This window comes from Grammomys surdaster, unplaced genomic scaffold, assembly GCF_004785775.1.
Source record: "Grammomys surdaster isolate TR1022 unplaced genomic scaffold, NIH_TR_1.0 144, whole genome shotgun sequence".
Taxonomy (NCBI): Eukaryota; Metazoa; Chordata; class Mammalia; order Rodentia; family Muridae; genus Grammomys; species Grammomys surdaster.
The window spans coordinates 6,894,393-6,909,268 of record NW_021604602.1 but is presented as its reverse complement, the minus strand read 5'-3'; the positions used below and the strand labels follow the sequence as shown (position 1 = coordinate 6,909,268).

At 55.5% G+C, this 14,876-nt stretch overlaps 1 protein-coding gene across 1 annotated transcript; it reads right to left on the bottom strand.

Moving 5' to 3' along the window:
- Window positions 1–4,317: 4,317 nt before the first annotated feature.
- Amn (amnion associated transmembrane protein) lies at window positions 4,318–11,102 on the bottom strand. Its single transcript, XM_028764570.1, has 12 exons — window positions 11,040–11,102; window positions 10,383–10,501; window positions 10,258–10,302; window positions 6,330–6,417; window positions 5,985–6,211; window positions 5,744–5,881; window positions 5,542–5,650; window positions 5,342–5,424; window positions 5,089–5,236; window positions 4,823–5,000; window positions 4,645–4,738; window positions 4,318–4,552 (listed from the first exon to the last, which is right to left on the bottom strand). Exons 1-12 carry the CDS (start codon window positions 11,080–11,082, stop codon window positions 4,439–4,441), a joined length of 1,386 nt encoding a protein of 461 aa, XP_028620403.1. The 5' UTR covers window positions 11,083–11,102; the 3' UTR covers window positions 4,318–4,438.
- Between the last annotated feature and the right edge of the window lie 3,774 nt (window positions 11,103–14,876).

The following is a 14,876-nucleotide window of genomic DNA, read 5'->3' as shown; positions in this document are numbered from 1 at the left end:
TGCACACAGCATCAGCACAGCAGCGGGCTGGACAAATGCCAAGGCAGAGGCTGGGAACCAGAGTTGTCCGGAGTCCAGAATTTGGGGTCTGCCTCATTCTGGGATCCAGCCACCCACCTAACAAGCAAGAAATGCTCAAGTGTTAATGAGTTACAGAAACCCCATAGGAACCGGAAGAGACCAGCCCATCGTCGGCCACAGCTGCCAGGCATGGTTAGCTTTCGAGCACAGAGCCCGTCACATCCCTATCTGGTCCTGAATTAGCCATATGGAGGCTGTGGGGGAGACAGCTCCTGGCTGTGCAAGATACACCAGAGTCTAGTGTCACCCAACAAAAACAGGTTCTATGCAGTGCTCATGGGTCCCTTAGATACACGCATGACCCGCCTTTGGGCTGTTGCTACTCTGAGAGTTTTCACCCGAACCGGCTATCCCTATCAACCTTCCTGTTTTACCTCTGAACACAGCCTTTGAAGCCACAGTTCCAGCCTGCAACAAGTAACACCTGTAACACAGAGTGGTCAGAGAGGGTGGGTGACTCCTCAGTGCCACTCCTAGGGGGTGGGATCTGAGATTAAAACGTTGTCACACTGCCAAGGAAGGATCATGGAAGTAGAGGGTCATGGCACATCCAGTGCACATCTGTGAGGAGGACACTGGAAAAAGTGTCACAGCACATCCGAGACATCAGAATAACAGTATCTTCCACAGTGACCCCTGCCACAGTGGCCGGGCGAGGCCCAGGAGCTGAGGTGGGGCAGCAGCAGGAACAGGGAAACTAGAGGCTACACACACTTCACCTTGGGTGTCAGCCCAGGAGCTCTGAACACTCTACAGCAGTGCCTGGTCTCTGCCACACCTGCTGCAGCCTCTGCTGCCTCTGGGGACTTTCCTGACGGTCCTTCCTTGGGGTCGGCAGTGGGGCTGTCTATCTTGATGGCTTCACACACTCTGCGTTTCTCAGTACAGCCCACTTTTGGTTTTTTTGCTTTTCTGTTTTTCCAAACAGGGTTTCTCTGTGTAGCCCTGGCTGTCCTGGAACTCACTCTGTAGATCAGGCTGGCTCAGAGATCCACCTGCCTCTGCCTCCCGGTGCTGGGATTAAAGGCGTGCGCCACCACCGCCAGTGAAGCCCATGTGTGTGGAAAAATATCAAGTGTTCCCTTTTTAAAGCTAGTGAATCAGCTCCCAGTGGATAAAGCCCTACTCTAAGGGAGCCTTCGCTAACCACCATCCATCTGTAGACAAAAGGCGTGTTGGGACATATTGTCTCCTTCTCCAGACTTTAACATCATGGACCCGTGTCTTCTTGTTCCTCATTATCTACCATGCAAGGGGGCGTGGTCCTTGTTTAGGCAGCCATGTTGGTGAGCCTCCATGGGTGCAGCTCCTGACATTTCTAGGGGACACAGTCTCACAGCAAACTCCCTGAACCTACCTGTCTTTCCCAGCGATTCCTGAGCCTTGGGTACAGGAGTTGTTTTGTAGATTTATCAGTTAGCCTGGGCTCCATAATTCTGCAGTTTGGTTGGTTGTGGTTTTCTGTAGTGATCTCCACCAATAAACGTGTTTAACATGGACTGGAGTGTGTTGGGGCGCTCATGAGGCCTCACCCCTAGACAAAGTACTCCAGGAACTAAGGGTTGGCGAGTGTAGGAGGCAGAGTCCTCTCGGAGACGAGCACACCGATGGATTGCCCACTCGACCACGTACATGTATGTATGAAAACCCACGCAAACGTCATTATAAAGACTGAGTAGGCTGAATTATGTATTTAGGAATACACTCATAGACACACACACACAACACTACACATGTATGTGCAAAATAATTAAAAAGAGGCCATGAGTTTGAAAAGGGGAGGGATGGGGGTACATGGGAGGGGCTTGAGGGAAGACAGAAAGGACAATACAATTAACCCAAAAACTTTTAATTTTTTTTTTTTAATTAAAGAGAACGAAAGGAAGGGGAGCCTATTAGAGTAAGTTCTACCCTGCACGACTCTGTGACCTCAGTGACTTAACCACCATTCACCAAAACCTCTGGAGTAAACACTCCCTTTAACACCACCCCCTTTCAAGTTTAAGATCTGTAAGTGTGATAAGCACTCATGATAAGCACTCAGTAAATAATTCAGTGCACAGACCCATAACCGAGAGAATTCGGAGTGCTTTTTCCTTAGCCTGGACACGCCACAGCAACTGGAAAACAGATACAGGAGTGGGCATGGGCCAGCACCCCAAACAGACTGTGTGGAGGGAATGAAGAAACCATCTCAATAAGAGGAAACCAGGCTTGGATAGCAGACAGAAAGAGCTGCTTCCAGCCCCAGCAGGGCCCACCTCTGGCCTCCCTCCCAGGCAAGCAGAGCCTCCTTTGCCTCCAGATGTCACTGGCAGCAGCTTCCTGGCTCCCGGCCCCTGCGAATTCAAAGAAGCTGCCCAGGCATCTCAGAACATGGCCCGGGGAAGCCCTCAACCTGCTTTGGAGACCAGTGAACGTTATTTACTCTGCGGACTTGCAGGCTTGCAGTACCGAGAAGGGAACCTGAACCTCCTGGGTGCTGAGGCAAGCCTACCTACTGCCCGGCCTACCCGCAGCTCCAAAGCCAAGCGCTCCTGCCAGTTTCCTCCCCAGAGTACAGTGTCTCCTGCAAGGCCACCAGAGCAACACACACACACCCCACACAATGGGGACGCAAAGCCTGGGCTGAAGAAGGGACAGTGTAGACGGGTCACAGCTGTCACCCCCAGAGAGTCTAGCTGTCCCTGCCACCCCAGACTCCTACCTCAGAGTTCACATCAAACATTCTTACCTCCGGAGAGCTCCGAGGGGGAGAGAGGACAAGTTTCCAGCAGCCATGAGTTCCAGACAAGCATCCAAAACCTGTGAGGTGCACAGCACCCAGCAAAGCTGTGAAGAGCCTTCGTCCTAGCTCATGCATGGCAGCCTCGAATTCGGGGCACGCCCTACCTCAAACTCAAAGCAAACCTGGGATCACTTTTTTCTTCTATTGGGAAAACTTCAAGAGGCCCAATATTGCCTGCATGCTCAAGATCCGCTCAGGAGACAGTAGGGAAAGCTGAGTGGAGCTCCCCTCCCCAAGGCAGCCCACACTCAGGTGTTTGCCCTTAGGTCACGGGCCCACAAGTCAGGTGAGCCAAGGAAGCAAAAGAGCAGAGGCGTGGCCTTCCCCGTGCTTCGTGACCTTTCCCGTGAACCTTGCTGAAGTGTACCAAGTCTGCTGTTCCCCTCTCCTTACTCGACAGGACGATATCAGTTCCTTGGTTGGCACTAGCCCCTGGCTTAGGATTGGTTACCTCCTCCTTGGTCCTTAAACCGTGAAAGAATCCTTCCAGCCAGAAAAGGTCAAAGCACCTCCTCTCTCAAGAGCCCCAATCTCTACTTCCGTACTCCTGGTGGAGGAGAGCTAACAGGGGTTCTCACCATGCTAGTCTGATGCAGGGGTTCCTCAGAAGGATGCCTGGTCACAGCCTCCTCCTGGGCCTTCTCCAGGATCTACTGGCTGGTATACAGACTTGAGTAGCTTGTGGCTCAAAGCCAGGATAAGCACCCTGGGGAATCTAGCAGGGGTGCTGGCTGTTCTGGGGATTGGGGGCAGCTCTGAGTTCATTCCTTGCAGGGACAAAAACAAACAAACAAAAAAATTAAACATCCAGGAAACATAGAAGACCAAAGCGAAGGCCAAGCTGAGGAAAAAGGAACAGATTGATCCGTTCAGAGTAGGTGAGGCCCATGGTCAGGCTTGTGCATTTTATAGGCCCTGAGTCCACCCCTCTTCCTGTTTGTGCTGTTTAGACACATTCAGGCATGTGCACACACCGAGTGATGGGCAGTGTTGGGGCCTGGAAGTTAGCTTTTTTTTTTTAATTTATTTATTTAATTTATGAGTACACTGTAGCTGTCTTCAGACACACCAGAAGAGGGCATCCAATCTCATTACGGATGGTTGTGAGCCACCATGTGGTTGCTGGGATTTGAACTCAGGACCTCTGGAAGAGCAGTCAGTGCTCTTAACCACTCTCCATCTCTCCAGCCCCCAATTTTTTTTTTTATTTTTTGAGACAGGGTTTCTCTGTGTAGCTCTGGCTGCCCTGGAACTCACTCTGTAGACCAGGCTGGCCTCGAACTCAGAAATCCGCCTGCCTCTCCCTCCCAAGTGCTGGGATTAAAGGCGTGCGCCACCACCACCCAGCTCAAAACAAAACATCACGGCTGATCTGTGGCGACGTGGGTCGGAGGATCCTGATCGCTCAAGTAAAGCAGGGTTACACATAAGACCATTACACTATCAAGTTAAAAAACAAACAACCCTTTATTGGACAACGTAGGCCTGTCCTTGCCACCAGGAGAGCAGTCACAGCCTCAGAGGGGATGAATAGTTCACAGTTTGGAGACCTAGTACCTTCCTAGCAGGTCAGGCCTCTGCTTCTGCCTCCCCAGCAAAGAGTGGGTTAACGAAGCAGCCGAAATTGGTATCGATGTCCAAGATGTCCACCTTCTGAGCTGAGTCAGGTAGCTCTACCGAGGGCTGCGGAGTCACAAGGTCAGGAGGCTCACAGTCCCAAGTACCAGTCCCTGGAAGATCTCCCCTCCACCCCCCAGCTTTTCCCGCTGTATCACCTGCTGCTTGAAGACCATCACGTCGAAAATCGGATTTCGGAAACCCAGCGGCAGCCCAGCCGATGAGGGCTCAGCGTCCTCATGCTTCCTCCACCTACCGGAAGAGGGCGCAGGTGAGCCCCCGGGGCATCCCGGGCTACCCTCTCTGGGAGCCTGCCTTCAGGAGGCGCCAGCGTACCTGAGCCTCCCGCTGCGGTACAACAGCAGCAGCACGGTCCCCAGAAGAGCCAGCAGCACCAAGACCGCCACGCCGGCTGCCAACCCGGCCCCGGACCGGTTCTGATCCAGCGCTGAGTCTGCCGTCGTGGGCTTGCCGGACTGCTGCAAGGTCGCCGAAACGATGCCGAGCACGCTGCCTGCAAGGAGACGGACTCAGCGGGGGCCGGGACCCCCCGGGGTCGGTGAGGGTAGGAAGGGCACGGAGGGGTGAAGGTGTGGGTTTACCTTGTGCCACCGCGTCCTGAAGGAGGGCGTGGCCCAGCTGCCCCGCCGCGCCGGTCGCGGGCCGGGTCTCCATCAGCACCACTTGGATCTCGGTGTGGGCGTCGCGCAGCACCTTGGACACAGCCACCTGCAGGCCCTGGTACTGGGGCTGCGGAGGGAGGGGGTTGGCCCGGACTCTGCCATCCGACCAAGAGGGACAGCAGAGTCGGGGTTCAGCTGCCAGCAGCCGGCAGCCGGCGTGTGGTTTCCTTACCTGCTTCAGGAAGAGGTCCAGCAGCCGCGCTCGGTACCGCTCCAGGTTAAATGTGGGGTCGTGGGTCAACGACACGATAGCTCCTGCGACGGGAGGACAGGTCAGCACCGCGGAGCCCAGCAGGAGAGGGAAGCCCGCCGGAAGCGCGTTCCAGGGCCGGGGGTTGGGGTTGGGGTGGGGGTAGGGGGGGTGATGCTCACCGCAGAGCGAGCAGCATTGTCCTTGAGGCAGGAGGGGGTCCTGGCAGGCGGCCTGGGGACAGCGGCCACCCAGGGGCTGCAGCAGAGACGCGCAGATCCACGGCAGCGTCTGGGTGGGGACACGGAGGTGAATGCGGGAAAGCGCAGGAGCAGCCACGCTGGGGGGCGACCCACGCGCTGTCCCCGGTCAAGGCTCACTCACCTCGACGTTGCCGCAGACGCAGCCCGATGCGTCGGTGCAAGCCTGGGAGCCCACTCTCAGCGCGCCCGACCCGTGGAAGCGCAGGCGGCCCTCGCGGGACGCCAGGAAAGCGGTCAGGTCCTCGTCGCGCGTGAACGTCTGCGGGTGGCGGCCAGGCGAGCGGGGAGAGAGTCTGAGTGGTGCAGGGTGCCACGGGGACGCGCACGGGGGATGGGACCCCAGCCCTCCCGCGCCTGCTCACCTGGCCCACGGCCGAGACGCTGCGGACGTGCACCGGGTTGGGACCTGGGCCGAGCGCCACGCGGAAAGACCCATCGCGCGGGAAGAGGACGTCGTCGTAGCTGCAGGGCACGCGCTCGGCGTCCACCGAGAAGAGGCCATGCTCCTGGGTCCCCTGGGTCCCGGAGCTCCACAGGTGTGGGTCAAGCCAGGAGAAGCGGTCGGGATCACGGAAGAGCAGCGGGGCGCCTGTGCAGGCGCGCAGCGACCCACTGAGCCCCGCCCCGCCCCGCCCACTGCGCCCCGCCCTCCGAGAGCCACGCCCTCCAAGAGCCACGCCCCCGAGAGCCAGGGCCAGCTTTCTCACCCGGGTTACAGGCGGGGTCCGAGTCGCCTCCTGCAGCGCTGAGTACGGCTCCCGAGGCCAGGACGAACTCCCCGTCCAGAGGCAGGAGCTGCGGAAGGCGAGGGCTGAGGTGGCGCATGCTCCGGGCACGCACTGCGACCAACTAACACCTCCCGGGCACAAGGGAGAACCCAAGCTGCGACCTTGGCGGGGATCTAGGTGAAGTCAGGGCCTCGGGAACCTTAACCTGGCTGAAGCTAACAGGAAGAGCTGGGTGGTCTCACCAGGGAAAGAAAAGAGAAGGCACGCCGGGCACAAGTGTCAGGGCTAAAGCACCTCCCAGTGAGCTGTAGCCGAGGCTTAGAGGGTCACAGAAGCGAGTCTGATGCTCAGGAACAGGACACAGCTGAAAGCCTGGGAACCCATGGAACACTGGGCGGGAGGTGACCTGTGCCGGCACCCATCACTTGGAGACAGTGTAAGACAAGGTCTCCCGGGTCTTAGAAGCCAGACTTTAAAATATATTCATATGCCACTGGGGAAGGGGCTTCAGTTTCAGAGAGGGAGAGGGAGAGGGAGAGGGAGAGGGAGAGGGAGAGGGAGAGGGAGAGGAAGACAGGAAATTTAAGAGTGATTGTAGCTAGTTGCATGGCTTCACTACGGGATCCCTCCCCCTCACCGTTTAAATCCGGTTCTGTGCTAGGAATATGCTGTGGGGAGGGAAAGAATGACCGGACACACCATTTCCTGGTTGCCCAAGCCTGAGGACCCTCATCTCTCCATCCTTCTCCCAGAGCTTAAGGAGATGGGGTGGAGGTGGGGGATGGGAGCTGCTTCTCGCAGGGCCATCAGGTTATCAGGCTCTTGTCCCCACTTGGCCTTCCTAGAGCTTCCTACCTGTCCAGAGGCTCACCCTAGACAGAGGAGGTGACGTCACAGGCCAGCTACACCCACGCCCAGGGAGAAGCACAGTGAAAGCCAGGGACTCCACCCGCAGGTGAGGACAGTGAGAGGCTGATATGCTATATTGTAAACATGGTGGCACCTCAGGACGGGAAGTGGCGCACATACACACCCATGTGAATGGAATGTATTCCCATAAAGAACGGGGCTGGGGTAGAGCTCAGGGGAGGAACACCTACCTAGCGTTTGTGAGGCCCGGGGTTCTGTCCCTAGCATCACAGTAAATAGACAGAATGGAAGAGGAAATAAGAAGGGAATGTCGAACGCCACCCCAGCTAGGGGACAAGCACTACTGGTAGATGAGATAAACGCCAGGCCTGATCCAGCTGTGGGCGTTCAGTGACAGGTGTCCACGTCCATACTCCGCAGGAGATGGAAGAGAAGTCCAGGGGAAGGGTGGACATCTAAGTACCAAAGTCATGTGTGAGGACTGAGAGAGGCTGAGACAGAGACAGCGGGGAGAGCTTTCCAGACCTGAGCTTGGGAAACTAAACTTCTGCTGGAACGCCAGCAAGCAGAATCTAATCACACACACAGGAGTGTTTGTTATCAAAGACAGAGACTATCCTAGCTTCCAAAAGGAAGAGCAGAGAGGAAACAAGATACGAAGCGACAATAAATGGCTGGAGTTCAAGACACTGCTCTTACAAAGAGTGCAAGCTCCCTTTCCGCATGGTGGCTCACACGCGGCTGTGATCTGGCGCCCCCTTCTGACCTCTAGAGGTGCTGCACGCACATGTTGCTTGGAGGATGCTAGTCGGTTTTTTGGAGAATCGGAAACAGAAGCTGCAACTCCAATGTCAACCCATTAGGAAATAACGCTGAACATGAATTACTTAGAAAAAGCTGTTTGCTTTAGCAGTGGAGTTTCTACAGTGTTCTAAAGCTTATGTCCTCCAAACCTAGAGCCAACATGGCACCCAGGGGAAAAAAACATAACGTGTTTGACAACATGACAAGGTCTCCTACCTCCACAGGAGTAGTGAGCACAGCCAATAGGAGAGAAAAGGAAATAAGACAGCCAGAAGACAAGAAGGATGGCTACCATTCTTCATATGAAAAGAACCATCAGGACTAATACACACACACACACACACACACACACACATATATATATATACATATACATATATATATATGTATGTATTCCTACACACACATATGTATATGTATATATATACGTATATATATGTATACACACACACATATAAATATATATATGCACCATTCCTGATAGGCACCGACTCTATAAAGTCCTTATGAGCCAATTGGTATCATATAAAAACCACCTGTTACTTTTTTTTCCCCCAGACAGGATCTCACCTGTGTAGCCTGGAATTCACCGTGGGTCTCCATCTTCCTAATGCTTCGAGACTTAAATACAGTTCCTCATGTTGTGGTGACCCCAGCCATTAGATTATTTTTGTTACTACTTCATAATTGTGTAATTTTTTGCTACAGTTACGAATCGAGGTGTAGACAGAGGTTTGGTTGAGAGTTGCTAATGTAGACCAGGCTGACCTTGAACTCATGGAGATCAATCTGCCTCTGCAGAGAACGTCTCAAAACCCTTAAAGAACGAAGCTGATGCAACTACTGGGGGAGACAGCCCATGCGCTAGAATGGAGAACTCCACCATTCCTCTGTGATGTGCGTACAGGCTTTCCGCAACAGCCAGAGCCACAGAGAGCAGAAAAGGGCGCGGGGCTGGGTACTTTCCTACCGACAAAGACTGAGATGGAGATGGAAGGGGGTGGGAGGAGGGAAAAATCCCAGGGAGGATCTTCCGCTCGGGAGGAATGTGTGAAGAACCGGTGAGGTCCAAGATGAGGTCAAAGGCTATCACTGGGAGCTGGAGAGGACACTCAGCTTCCCAAAGTGACCTACGCCCTTGTTCAGTAATAAACATCTCTAAGCAGCTTGTCCCCTGAGCCGGGATGCTGAAGAAGAAATGGCAAGGAGAAACTGGAGAGCTGCTTGTTAAATGAAGAATCCTTACGATTTTGTGTGGTACTACAGATGCCCGCCAGGGGTCGCTGCCTGCGAGCTTCCAACCACCCCTATCATTGTCGCTGCTGCTGGCCCAGGAATGGTGCTTTAAGCAGGTGGGAGCGACCTTGCTGTAGCCTGGACAGGGACTGTCCTCTGGATCTGCCACGCCCAGGAGCCCCAGGACACTTTTGGGCAGTGAGCCTACAATCTCAGCATCTTGGAGGCAACACAGTGAGATCAGGAGTTCCAGATGCGCCTCATCAACAGAGCTAGTTCAAGGCCAGCCTGGGCTACTTGAGACACTGACCCATAGAAAATATTATTTCGTATTGGGTATAGTAGCAGGCGGATCTCTGAGTTCAAGGCCAGCATGGTCTTTAAAACCCAGAAACCCTATGTTGAAAAACAAAAACAAGCAAAACACCAAAACCCAACCAATCAAACAAACAAAAAACCTTGAACACTGAAATGGAGATTTTATATTTGAATTGCCATGAACTATTTCAGTTTGGTGTGGTGTGCTTTGGTGTTATTGACGTCTCCGCGTTTAAGGACACTGGCTGTTCTTACGGAGGACCCGGATTTGAATCCCAGCGCCACATGGTGGCTCACAAACGCCCTCTCCTGTCTCGCATGTGCATTACACACAGATACAATTATGCAGACAAAACACTCATACGCAGAAGAGAAAAAAAATCTTAACTAAAAAAAGAAAAAAGAAACAAACCCCTCATTCTTGGCTCCAACCGCAGGGCCTGAGCTAGGGTCGCGGGACCTTTATTTATTTAGCGCATATTAAGGCCTTTAGCCTTAGCATGTGCAGGAGGGGAGGCAGGGGTGCTCAGTGGAGCTGGACTGGGAGACCCCACGTGCTCTCTGGTGTCCCTTCCCAGAGACTGTCTCTACCCAGAGGCTCCCGTGGCGGCGCATGGGAAGGGGCCTTCGGCAACCTAGGGCCAGCCATGCCCGCTGTGGCCACAGCCCCGAGCCTTACCATATCCGAGATGGCGTGACTGTCTCGTACCAGGACCGACACCATCTGCAGCAAAAGGTGGCGTCAGGCGCGGGGCTGGCCACCTCCCCACCTCCAGTCCCCCCCCCAAACCCGCACCCAGGCACCTTATCCGCCGGGAACTGGACGGCATCTCCCGCGCACGGGGTCCGGTTCTGGTTCCAGTTGGAGGCAGCATCGAAGGAAGTATTTGGGACCCAGAGTTTGTAGGTGGCCCGAGTCAGTGCTAGAGAAAGGAAGGCTGAGTGTCGCGCCCTGGGAAGGCGACCCTCCAGAGAAGCGCGGCAGAGGTGCGCACAGCGCAGGAGGTCAGACCCCACCGCGGCGTTCTTCGCCGCACTCTTAGCCGATCTGCAGAACCCGTGCAAACATGCCCTCCCTCTCCCTCGGGACGTCGTCGCTATTCACAGCAAGCTGACTGCCCGGGGTGGGGTCCAGGGGATTCGGAGAGGAGTCGGCCTCAGGAAGGAGCTCTGGCAGGAAGCGCACTGGGGCAGAGAGGGAGCCCGGAGCCGGCGGCCCTGTCCCGACTGTGCACAGAGGTCCGCCAAGGGATCGGAGGTCCTCGAGGAATAAACTGCGGCTTCTCCACCTCCCGGGCCTTGGGAGCCTCAGCAGCCCGCGCCGGGGGACCCGGATTGAGATAGGCTGCCAACGCCGCCTCCATGTCCCACCCTCTCCTGAGATCGCGACCCTTCCAGCCTAAGAGGAACCTCAGCCTCAATCGAGGTCCAGACCCCAGACCAGGGGGACGCGCGGCCTACCGCAGAGCTGCAGCCACAGCAGGACCCGGCCCAGAGCACCCATCTCTCCGCCGAGGCTCTCACAGATGCGGACTTCGCTCCCAGGGCCCCACGTGACCGGGCGGGGCTGAGGGGCAGGGGGCGCCCAGATGTTACACATTTACCCTGGGGCCGCCCAGCTGTCTCCTGAGGTCCCTTGGAGGAATCTTCTCAGCGACCTTAGCATCTGTCCTTCCGGACCCAGGGCCCTGGGTGCCCAGTTAAGAGATCGGCCTGACTTTCCCTGTGACACGGAGGCCAACAACCCTGGAGCTCAGCCAGCTTTGCTCGTCTTCTCCAGGCCTGAGGTCCTGGCCTGAGTGCGTGGTCTGCAGGGATTGTGTGGGTTGCAGGGTAGAAAGGAAGGAGAGTCAAAGTGCAGGCGCGTGGCGGTCCTGGAATTGAACGGGTGAGATGTGCCTGGGTGGACGGCCGTGAAGGCAGGTTGTAGGGGACAGGCAGGTGGGCGATGAATGGAGGATCATAGAGTGAGAAAAATGACAGGCCGGTCAGTCACCAAACGGTGGCGGCGACGGCGTGAGGAGAGCTTCTGTGAGGACATGGTAGACTCCTGGTGCTGGATGTTAAGTTCCTGCTAGCGATGGGCATGACCGTGGCTGGAGAGGGACTGTGCCAATGGAGGACGGTGGCTGACTGGTAGCCGTGGATGGGTGGCTAGTGATGGCAGCCGTAGACACGACTAGGTTGTGGGGGGATGGTGTAGACGAGAGTGAACTGGAAAGGACGCCTGGCAGAGGCCAGACAGAGAGTTCTGGGAAGGGTGGGTGAAGATGCCAGGCGGGGTTCATCTGGAAGGAAGATTGACTGAGAGGTAGAGGAAAGGGCTTTATGCCGGGAATGGGTGGAAACGGACAGTAGATGAGGCAGGTCCCTTGGCAGGGCTGGCAGGAGGATGGAGAGTGGGCAGACGGGGCTAATAAGAGGCTACTCGAAAAGCTTCTCCTGGTCCAGAGGTCAACATGTCACTTGGGAGTTGTCTCTTGAGATCCAGCCCTGCCCATCACATGGGGCAAAAATGGATGCCTGCAGAAGGTACCAGGGAGGCGTGTGGGTGAGCTGTGGGCAGATGAGGTACCATCGGTTTGCCACACGGTGTGACGGGAAAACCTCACAGTCAGCTTAACTGGTTCACCACGGAAACACCTCTGGCTGTGGCTGTGAAGGTCTCAACAGAGCGGGCGAGGCCTGCGCTGACTGTGGGCAATATTCCTCTCTGCTTCCTGAGACACACCACAGTGTCACCAGTATGACCAGTATAACCAGCTCTGTCATGCCTTCCCTGCCATCCCCTGCAACTGTAAGCCCAAATACACTTTTCCTTCCTGAGGCTGCCTTTGTCGGGTGTTTGGCCACAGCGGGGGTGTTAGGGGATCATCTTGGGTTCAAGGTTGTGGTAACAGATGGATGGATGCTGTGGTGTCTGTCTGGTGGATGGATGTGTGGGTGACGGGGCGGGGGCAGAGTTAGGGAGGACTGCTCATGGAAGAGCTACTTAGGTTTGGGGACTCCCTAAGCTGTCTTCCCCGGAGTCAGCCACTCATCCTTTCCCTCCACCCTCCTGCTTCTCCCTGGCGGAAGGCACTTCATCCACTAGGGAGCACTTGTTTACACACCCAGCTCGGGCCCCAGCTGGCCAGGGAGTTCCGGGGTACCCTTTACCCTGATACAGTTGCAGTCAAAGTGGGCATCAATTCTCCCAGCTCAGCAGCAGTTAAGTGTTGAGACAGGTTTGCTCTTGGCCTCCAGCTAGGTCAGGCACGAAGAAGACTCTTGGAGGTCACTTGTTGTTTTATCCCTGCAGAGGAAGCACTGTCACAGACTGGGCTCCGGCTTGTGGAACAGCAAAGGGAAGAGTTTACAGCTGCCGTCAGAGGGTGGGAGAAACGGCCAGCACCAGGAACAGGCAGTGTGTCTACAGAAAGCCCTCGGTAGTAAACATGGGCCCGGGGAACTCAGGAACATGTGGACACACACTTGTGAACTGGTCAGGGCCTTCACAGGAAGTAGGAGAAATGCAGAACTTAAAGATTAGTAGTACAGTAGTACTGTAGTGCTGTGTGGCCACCTTGGGTAAGGATAGAGCCAGGCGCTTGGCGTTTGCTCAGTTTTGGCTTGTCTGCCATCTTGGGTCAAATTATCTGTATGCAAGCAACCTTCTTGTGCTAGGACAGCCATATCCCTCACGAGGCCACTGCGTCAGCCACCAAGAGGCTTTCCACTGGTTCATTCGAACTGTGTAAAGAATGCTATTATCCAGTGGATTTTGTTTATAGAACTCACATCCTACCTGGGCGTTGTGCGAACCCTGAGTGCTCCCTGCGGTGCTGGGGGGAGGGGTAGGCAAGGGACAGATAGACAAGGATGTCTGCAGAATTAAAGAGCCTACCAAGGTGCTGAGGCAGGGGCATGGGAAGGCACAGGAAGTTGGGGAGGAGCAGGCACATCATTCCTGGGGCTGAGCTGGATATAAATTCTGGGGTGGGGTGTGCAGGAGAGTGTCAATTGGATAGGTTGGGGCTAGTAACACTTTGAGGTTCAAATGCTGGGGGCGGCTGCTAACCCTCTCACTTTCTGGTTCATTCTTCCGACTGTAGAGTGGGTGCCAGAGCCTGTTGCCCCTTCCTATTTAGGCAAGACAGCTGCCTTCTCCACCTTGGGCAGTGGGAGAGGATAGTGGGCAGGCAGAGGGACCCTGGGAGACCTGGGCTGAGAGATGTCAGAATGAGGAACCAGTAGGCCCTGTCCTTCCTTCTCCTAGCCAGTTGTTACCTCCTGTCCCTTTGCCTTGAGACTGAAGGCCATAGGTCCCTGGGTCAGGCGATGCCACAGCTGGAGGCCAGGCATCCTGACTCCAGGCTTGAATACTCATTGTTCCTCCTTGGGCCGGGTCCCTGCAGGGACAACAAGGGCTGCTTGGCTACAACAAGGGCTGCTTGCCTAATCGTATCCTAGTGAGGTTCTGTTATCTGGTCACCCACAGTGTAGGTGGGGCAGCTGTGGCTGAGCCCCAAATTCCACAGCTAGGGGGCACACAGGTGGAGCTTTCTGAAGCTCAGAGCCTGGTCTGTTTCACCTCAGGGGGACTAGAATACCTGGCATCCTGTGAAGTGCAGGGTCCAGAGGTCCAAGGCTACCAGAGGATTCACCCTACCTGGAACCTTGGGAACAGATGCTATCTGACCCCCGGACTGAAACCTTTATAGGTATGGGTGTGTCTGCATGCTTGACAGGTCACGCCCTGTCTATTCCAGGGAATTCCCTGAGTTCCACTATCCATGGCCCTGGGCCAGGCTCACAGGCATCTCCCACTCATCATCAGTTGTGGGCCACTAACTTGTGCTCAGGGTTCTGCTGCAGGTGGCCCTCAAGTGCTTAGTGGAAAGCTCACTGTGGCAGGGTCTGGGCAGGACATGGAAGGCGGCCCTCTTGCTCAGCTCTGGACTCTCCAGGGGTTTTAGAATGAGCTGTGTTGATTATTTCGCTCTACTGTCTGTCTACTCCCTGTTTAAGACAAACCTTTCAGAGCTTGGGCTTCCTGGCAGGCATAGCTTGGATCTGTATCCAGGCCTGGTACCTGGGGATCTGGTTCCCAGCTGTGTTCAGCTCTTCACCCTGGACCCAGTCACACATTCTGGTGGGCTACAGACAAGACCTGGGGTGACAGGAGCAAGCAGGCCTCGTTTTCTCAGAATGGTGGCCCCTTCTAGCCCAGGCAGCTGTCACCCAGGCACTTGTGAGCACAGCCGGAAGAGGCAGGCCCACCTGAAGCCTCAGCAGGAACAGACTGCAGTCAGAGAG